Source organism: Oncorhynchus mykiss, chromosome 11 (assembly GCF_013265735.2).
Source record: "Oncorhynchus mykiss isolate Arlee chromosome 11, USDA_OmykA_1.1, whole genome shotgun sequence".
In the NCBI taxonomy this organism is placed as follows: Eukaryota; Metazoa; Chordata; class Actinopteri; order Salmoniformes; family Salmonidae; genus Oncorhynchus; species Oncorhynchus mykiss.
This window is the reverse complement of record NC_048575.1, coordinates 46,326,858-46,335,569: the sequence shown is the minus strand read 5'-3', so window position 1 is coordinate 46,335,569 and position 8,712 is coordinate 46,326,858. Positions and strand designations below refer to the sequence as shown.

General features: G+C 43.7%; 1 protein-coding gene across 1 annotated transcript; it reads left to right on the top strand.

The window, feature by feature from the left end:
* Positions 1 to 88: 88 nt before the first annotated feature.
* Positions 89 to 4,328, top strand: mmab (metabolism of cobalamin associated B). Its single transcript, XM_021621001.2, has 9 exons — positions 89 to 276; positions 750 to 814; positions 900 to 993; positions 1,081 to 1,138; positions 1,227 to 1,299; positions 1,407 to 1,504; positions 3,356 to 3,420; positions 3,517 to 3,576; positions 3,672 to 4,328. The coding sequence occupies exons 1-9, from the start codon at positions 170 to 172 to the stop codon at positions 3,754 to 3,756; spliced, it is 705 nt and encodes a 234-aa protein (XP_021476676.2). The 5' UTR covers positions 89 to 169; the 3' UTR covers positions 3,757 to 4,328.
* The last annotated feature ends 4,384 nt before the right edge of the window (positions 4,329 to 8,712 follow it).

The following is an 8,712-nucleotide window of genomic DNA, read 5'->3' as shown; positions in this document are numbered from 1 at the left end:
TTCATGTCCAATCAGCGCTAGAGGTGAGATGTACAGATCTTTTGCTAGCCAATCAACATCCTACTCTGTCCCTCGTGCCATTGGTCGTGCGACAAGCTGTCCATCCCACGCACATACGGATACCAGGGATAAACAAGAGGCACAACGCGCGTTTTTATATTATGCAAACATGGCTTCAATGATTACCAAACCATCTCACCTACGTTGTATCCTGACAAGGACTAGCAAATGTTTAGCTGTGACTTGGACAAAGACATCATTTAGATCAGAAAGAAGGTAGCTGTATGGACCATCGCTTCTTATACAAATATTTTATCTTGTTTGGTAGCTAGCTAGCTATGTGCCATAGTTATTTGACACACAGTTAGCTTACACATCAGTGGAGGCTGATGGGAAGAGCTATAGGAGGACGGGTTCCATTAATGGATGGAATTGGATAAATGGAACGGAGTCAAACATGTGGTTTGCATAGGTTTTGATACCCTTCATTTATTCTATAACAGCCATTACAGTGAGCCTGTCCTCCTATAGCTCCTCCCATCAGCCTCCTATGCTTCACATGTAACGTTAGTACTAGTCACACAGGTAGTGCAAGAGAATGGGATAAGAAACACACCTGAAATTGTTGTAGATGACGGCTAACTATGCTAGCCAATAATATTGCCTACAGACAGACAGCTGAAATGATCTTGCTTGCACTGATAGCCAAGCTAGCATAAAGCTCTTGGTTATATTTTTCTCCTGTAAAGTTATGCCTCCAAAACTGATGGAGAAAGCAGGATCCCCAAAATATACACTAAAACTGGTGATAAAGGTGAGTATGCAAGCAAGTTATTGCACATCATATGGTGATTTCAACAAGGAACGCTTTGTTTATCGTCTTCCTGTCATTGCCAAAGGTTTCTCTAGCACTTACACTGGAGAGAGAAGACCCAAGGAAGATCATGTGTTTGAAGCATTGGGAACAACAGATGAGTTGTCATCAGCGATAGGGTAATGTGATGTCCATTCCTTCTATTGGGTATTATGCTTTGTTCCTCCTTACTGAATTTATTCACCGTCTTGTGTTGTCTTCTGCAGCTTGGCCAGGGAGTTTTGTATCGACAAAGGCCATACATTCACAGATCAACTGGACAAGGTCTGAGTTGTAACTTTTTCCCGTTCATTTATGGAGAGTAATGACGAACGTTGTCTTGCACTCAACGTTTACCCTTCTAACCCCACAGATTCAGTGTGTCTTACAAGATGTGGGATCCAACATTGCCACACCTCAGTCATCTGCACGAGAAATTCATATAAGTAAATGACTTAGTGTAAATAATTTTGAAGAATCATTCCACACAGCTTACCCGAGTCAATGGTCTTCTCATTGTCCTTATTATACTCTCTCGCACTCCTGTCAACAGAAAAAACTAAGTTCAGTTCCCAACCAGTGGCAGACCTTGAAGGCTGGATTGATGAGTTCACAGAGAAGCTTCCACCACTGACGAACTTCATATTACCTGTAAGCACTCACACACTGGATGAATCTTTTAGAAAACTGAAATGTTATTTAAAACGTGATGTGGAATTGTGAGAGGCTTAGGGGTTCATATTCCAAATACATGAGCTGACAATATGTTCAAGGTAAAACAGCAGGAGGCAGATAAGGTACTGTAATTGTATTTGTGAATCCATGTGTAAAGCAACTCAATGCATGTGTATGGACTTGTACTACAGTGCATTCGGAAAGTATTCACACCCCTTGACTTTTTTCCGCATTTTGTTAGTTTACAGCCTTATTCTAAAATTGATTAAATATTTTCTCTAATCTACACACAATACCCCATAATGACAAAGCAAAAACAGGTTTAGACATTTTTGCAAATGTATAAAAATAAATCACATTTACATAAGTATTCAGATCCTTTAGTCAGTACTTTGTTGAAGCACCTTTGGCAGCTATTACAGCCTCGAGTCTTCTTCAGTGTGACGCTACAAGCTTCGCACACCGGGTATTTGGGGAGTTTATCCCATTCTTCTCTGCAGATCCTCTTAAGCTGCAGATCGGTGTGATGGGGAGCGTCGCTGCACAACTATTTCAGGTCTCTCCAGAGATATTTAGATCGGGTTTAAGTCCGGGCTCTGGCTCGGCCACTCAAGAACATTTAAGACTTGTCCTGAAGCAACTCCTGAGTTGTCTTGGCTGTATGCTTAGTGTCGTTGTCCTGTTGCAAGGTGAACCTTCGCCCCAGTCTGAGGTCCTGAGCGCCCTGGAGAAGGTTTTCATCAAGGATCTCTCTGTACTGTGCTCCGTTCATATTTCCCTCGATCCTGACTAGTCTTCCAGTCCCTGCCTCTGAAAAACATCCCCACAGTTTGATTCTGCCACCACCATGCTTCACTGTAGGGATGATGCCAGGTTTCTTCCAGACGTGACGTTTGGCATTCAGGCCAAATAGTTCAAACTTGGTTTCATCAGACCAGAGAATCTTGTTTCTTATGGTCTTAGTCCTTTAGGTGCCTTTGGGCAAACTCTAAGCTTGCGGTCATGTGCCTTTTGCTGAGGAGTGGCTTCCGTCTGGCCACTCTACCATAAAGGCCTGATTGGTGGAGTGCTGCAGATGGTTGTCCTTCTGGAAGGTTCTCCCATCTCCACAGAGGAAATCTGGAGCTCGGACAGGGTTTTTGGTCACCTCCCTGACCAAGGCCCTTCTCTCCCGATTGTTCAGATTGGCCGGGCAACCAGCTCTAGGAAGAGTCTTTGTGGTTCCAAACTTCTTCTATTTAAGAATGATGGAGGCCACTGTGCTCTTGGGGACCTTCAATCCTGCAGACATTTTTTTTGGTACCCTTCCCCAGATCTGTGCCTCGACGTAATCCTGTCTCGGCCCTCTACGGCGCAATTCCATCAACCTCATGGCTTGGTTTCTGTTCTGACGTGCACTGTCAACTGTGGGACCTTATATAGACGTGTGTCCCTTTCCAAATCATGTTCAATCAATTGGGTTTACCACAAGTGGACTACAATCAAGAAACATCAAGGATGATCAATGGAAACAGGATGCACCTGAGCTCAATTTTGAGTCTCATAGCAAAGGGTCCGAATACTTATGTAAATAAGGTATGCTTTTTTTTCTCTTTTCTTTTTTTAGACATTTGCAAAAAATTGCTTCATCATTATGGGGTATTGTGTGTAGATTGAGGAAAAATGTTCATTTTAGAATATAGCTGTAATGTGGGAAAAGTGGAGGGGTCTGAACTTTCTGAATGCACTGTGTATATATTAGTGTTATTCATAAGGACCCTTTTTGGGTGAATACATTGTCTGTGCATATTGGTTTGTGTTTTTATCTTAACTTCTCTGTCCGGTTAGTCTGGAGGAAAGAGCAGTGCGGCCCTCCACATAGCACGGACAGTGTGTCGCAGAGCAGAACGCAGGTGAGTTCCAACGAATCATACGGTTGTTTAGACCCAACACTGTATAACGTTGTGATAGCCCCAGAAACAGCCATAACACTCGTCTTATCTTTCCAGTGTTTCCCCTATTGTGCGGTCAGGTGAGGCCGATCCTGATGTTGCCAAATATTTGAACAGGTATTATCCTTGTATAAATGTGCAGATGTATTATCATGCGTTTAAGGAAGTGGTGTACTCTTGTGAGGTAAATGATTATCAACGTCTTCCCATAGATTGAGCGACTACCTGTTCACAGTGGCCAGGTACACAGCCATGAAAGAAGGCAACGAGGAGACGATCTACAAAAGACCCGAGTGACACACGTCTACACGTGAAAGATCAAACCAGGGACCTTTGTGGAACAACGTTTGTTCTGCTTCTAGGTTGAATTAATCAAGTCATCGGCATTGTTTTATGTGAAAGGCAGTTCGATGGGTCTAAGTTTAAATACTGTATCTCGTGATGGAACTTTTCCTAGATTTCAAATAAACACTTGAATCCAAATTTGACTTCGCTAGAGGCAAAATCTAAACGTACGTACACTACTTTTGCCATGCGGTACTTTTTAAAATGTTGCAACAACCATTTTTGAACAGGATAATAATAAAATGAGGTTTGATTTTGTAATGACGCGCACAAGTTATAATCCTGTATTGTGTATATGAAGCACAGGTTGTATCACAAGAAGCTTTCAATACAATTTCTTTATCAGGTATTTCAGAGAACTGGATGACTAGCTTTTATCACTCGGCATCAGAAAGTACACTTTTCTAATGAAAACAGATGAGACTCCATTTTGAATTATCATAAACCTATATTTGTATAGCATTTCTACAAACTCTTATGCTGTCATCCGATGCTGCAGTAAATAAACTTCTTCCATCATCACATTACCATTATCTTCTACACCTCAACTGTAAAGTGCTGAAGGTCATATTGGAAACCTATTACAACTGGTCCTCAGAACTGTACTGTCGGTTCAGATATCCTCATTTCACACTGGGCTCTCCAACATCTTTTCAACAACTATGGTGGATGTTTAACCAAGCAAGCATAGTACAGCCCGGTCCGGCTCAGTACTGTGAAAAGGGCTCTGTCTTCCAACTCACACACCGTCACTATCTGGCACCAGGCCTGGCTTTTCTGGGAAATGCTACTGGCCCAGGTCATAAGAGACAGATTGTGATCCTCGTATGGCGGGTAATGCAGGTGGGTGATTGAGCAGTCATGATTTCCTGTGTGAGAAGCTATTAAAGCTGTAGCACACAGGGTAGGTGCCAGTGTTATGGGTTCCTGTCAAGTGGAGTTTTAAACAAAGATGGAGGATTATTGCACTTAACCCTAATTTGATCCGGGGTCACCGTACTACTATGGCTGACCCTGTAAAGCACATTTCACTTCACCTTTCATGTGTATGTGACAATAGTACCCTCCAAGCTCGTCATCAAGCTCGAGACCCTGGGTCTCGACCCCGCCCTGTGCAACTGGGTACTGGACTTCCTGACGGGCCGCCCCCAGGTGGTGAGGGTAGGCAACAACATCTCCTCCCGCTGATCCTCAACACTGGGGCCCCACAAGGGTGCGTTCTGAGCCCTCTCCTGTACTCCCTGTTCACCCACGACTGCGTGGCCACGCACGCCTCCAACTCAATCATCAAGTTTGCGGACGACACAACAGTGGTAGGCTTGATTACCAACAACGATGAGACGGCCTACAGGGAGGAGGTGAGGGCCCTCGGAGTGTGGTGTCAGGAAAATAACCTCACACTCAACGTCAACAAAACTAAGGAGATGATTGTGGACTTCAGGAAACAGCAGAGGGAACACCCCCCTATCCACATCGATGGAACAGTAGTGGAGAGGGTAGCAAGTTTTAAGTTCCTCGGCATACACATCACAGACAAACTGAATTGGTCCACTCACACAGACAGCATCGTGAAGAAGGCGCAGCAGCGCCTCTTCAACCTCAGGAGGCTGAAGAAATTCGGCTTGTCACCAAAAGCACTCACAAACTTCTACAGATGCACAATCGAGAGCATCCTGGCGGGCTGTATCACCGCCTGGTATGGCAACTGCACCGCCCTCAACCGTAAGGCTCTCCAGAGGGTAGTGAGGTCTGCACAACGCATCACCGGGGGCAAACTACCTGCCCTCCAGGACACCTACACCACCCGATGTCACAGGAAGGCCATAAAGATCATCAAGGACATCAACCACCCGAGCCACTGCCTGTTCACCCCGCTATCATCCAGAAGGCGAGGTCAGTACAGGTGCATCAAAGCTGGGACCGAGAGACTGAAAAACAGCTTCTATCTCAAGGCCATCAGACTGTTAAACAGCCACCACTAACACTGACACTGACTCAACTCCAGCCACTTTAATAATGGGAATTGATGGGAAATGACGTAAATATATCACTAGCCACTTTAAACAATGCTACCTTATATAAATGTTACTTACCCTACATTATTCATCTCATATGCATACGTATATACTGTACTCTATATCATTGACGGTATCCTTATGTAATACATGTATCACTAGCCACTTTATACTATACTATGCCACTTTGTTTACATACTCATCTCATTTGTACATACTGTACTCGATACCATCTACTGTATCTTGCCTATGCTGCTCTGTACCATCACTCATTCATATATCCTTATGTACATATTCTTTATCCCCTTACACTGTGTACAAGACAGTAGTTTTGGAATTGTTAGTTAGATTACTTGTTATTACTGCATTGTCGGAACTAGAAGCACAAGCATTTCGCTACACTCGCACTAACATCTGCTAACCATGTGTATGTGACAAATAAAATTTGATTTGATTTGATTTGATATGTATTTATTAATTTACTATGGTGCTGCTTACCAGACCTTATTATGGAAGAGTAGATCAAAAGTCCAGGGTTGTGTTCAGTAGGGAGCAAATGTTTTGAAAAAAGGGAGATACTTTTTTGTTGTTGTCCAATAACAAATTTGTTCTGCTACAAAAACAATCTGCTTTAATGAACAAGACCAATGTCTCCGCACTGAGAAGAGATAAAGACCAGAGGCAGCGATCTGACCCAGACTATTTTAGAACCTACCTACTCCCTGAAAAGGCAGGACCACCATCAGGCTCTGCAGGACCCTGTCATTGGAGCAGCGTATAGTATGTGTATAATCAGTGCCATTTCTAGGAACAAGCCCCCCCCTTACGAAGTCAGTCGTGGTCTCAACTTACTGTTAGTTAAGATTAACCAGTTGAGCTGACAGACGTTTTACACTGTTTAGCTGTGGGTTTCGTCATCAATCTAGCAAGACGGCAATATTTCATTAATGTGCTGTTTCCCCCCTAGAAAGCTATGACCTTTATGTCTGTCTGAGAACAAAAACAACTTTCAACCCAAATGATCTACTACACAATAAAATAATAAAACACATACAATATATGATAATACTGCCTCCACTCTTCTGGGAAGGCTTTTCACTAGATGTTGGAACACTGCTGCAGGGACATGCTTCCATTCCGCCACAAGAGCATTAGTGAGGTCGGGCACTGAGGCCTGGCTCACAGTCGGCGTTCCAATTCATCCCAAAGGTGTTCGATGGGATTGAGGTCAGGGCTCTGTGCAGGCTAGTCAATTCTTCCACACTGATCTCGACAAACCATTTCTGTATAGACCTCGCTTCGTGCACAGGGACATTGTCATGCTGAAACAGGAAAGGGCCTTCCCCAAACGGTTGCCAAAAAATTGAAAGCACAGAATCATATAGAATGTAATTGTATGCTGTAGTGTTAAGATTTCCATTCACTGGAACTAAGGGGACTAGGCCGAACCATGAAAAACAGTCACAGTCCATTATTACTCCTCCACCAAACTTTACAGATGGCACTATGCATTCGGGCAGGTAGTGTTCTCCTGGCATCCGCCAAACCCAGATTCGTCCGTCGGACTGCCAGATGGTGAAACGTCAGTCATCACCCCAGTGAACATGTTTCCACTGCCCCAGAGTCCAAAGGCAGCGAGCGCATGGTGATCTTAGGCTTGTGTGCCGCTGCTCGGCCATAGAAACCCATTTCATGAAGCTCCCGATTAAGTTATTGGGCTGCCGTTGCTCGGTAGTGAATGTTGCAATGCAGGACAGATGATTTTTACACGCTTCAGCACTCGTCCGTCCCGTTCTGTGAGCTTGTGTGGCCTACCACTTAGCGGCTGAGCCGTTGTTTCTCCTAGATGTTGCCAATTTACAATAACAGCACTTACAGTTGACCGGGGCAGCTCTAGCAGGAAAAAAAATATGACAAACTGCGTGTAAAGGTGGCATCCTATGACGGTGCCACATTGAAAGTCAGAGCTTGAGTACGGGCCATTCTACTGCCAATGTTTGTCTATGGAGATTGCATGGCTGTGTGCTCGACTTTATACATCTGTCAGCAACGGGTGTGAATGAAATAGCAAAATCCACTAATTTGAAGGGGTGTTCACATACATTTGTAATGAAATGTACATACATATACATACACACTGAGGGTACAAAACATTAAGAACGCCTTCCTAATATTGAGTTGCACCCCTTTTGCCCTCAGAACAGCCTCAATTCGTTGGGGCATGGACTCTACAAGGTGTTGAAATCATTCCACAGGGATGCTGTCCCATGTTGACTCCAATGCCTCCCACAATTGTGTCAAGTTGGCTGGATGTCCTTTGGGTGGTTGACCATTTTTGATACACACAGGAAACTGTTCAGCATTGCAGTTCTTGACACAAACCGGTGCCCCTGGCACCTACAACCATACCCAGTTGCCCATTCATCCTCCACACATTCTAAAAGATAAGTCTTCATGCAGGGCTCCCCCAGCCTGGTCCTGCAACACATAGACAAAAGCCAGTGTATTCGTATGTGTAAACCAAACAAGTTGTTGTTACTGTAGTAGTCCATAACAAATCAGAATTCAGTATGCCTTCTGCATGTCAGGTGACCATTACTCTTGCATGCATAGCAGGCTCTTGCTTTCCCACTAATGCTGTAGAATGTTTACCTCTCAAACAGGCTTTAAAAAAAAAATATATATATATATATATATATATATATAAATAAATAAGCCTGCTGAAAAAGTGTATACTAAACAGAGGACAGACCCTGGGCAGTAAGCATACCATTAAACCCCCAGTATCAGAGGGAAATGACTTAAAATCAGGCAATGCAAGTAAACCAGTCACAGATGTGATAAAGAAATTCAAGTTGTTCGATCCTGTCTCCTTAACTTTCTGAAAGTAATT

Excerpts from the sequence above, each read along its gene's own strand:
- mmab (XM_021621001.2), top strand. The coding sequence starts at position 170 with ATGGCTTCAATGATTACCAAACCATCTCACCTACGTTGTATCCTGACA. Across the intron at positions 1,139-1,226 it reads TCACAGATCAACTGGACAAG|ATTCAGTGTGTCTTACAAGA; the intron begins GTCTGAGTTGTA and ends CTAACCCCACAG. Across the intron at positions 1,300-1,406 it reads TGCACGAGAAATTCATATAA|AAAAAACTAAGTTCAGTTCC; the intron begins GTAAATGACTTA and ends TCCTGTCAACAG.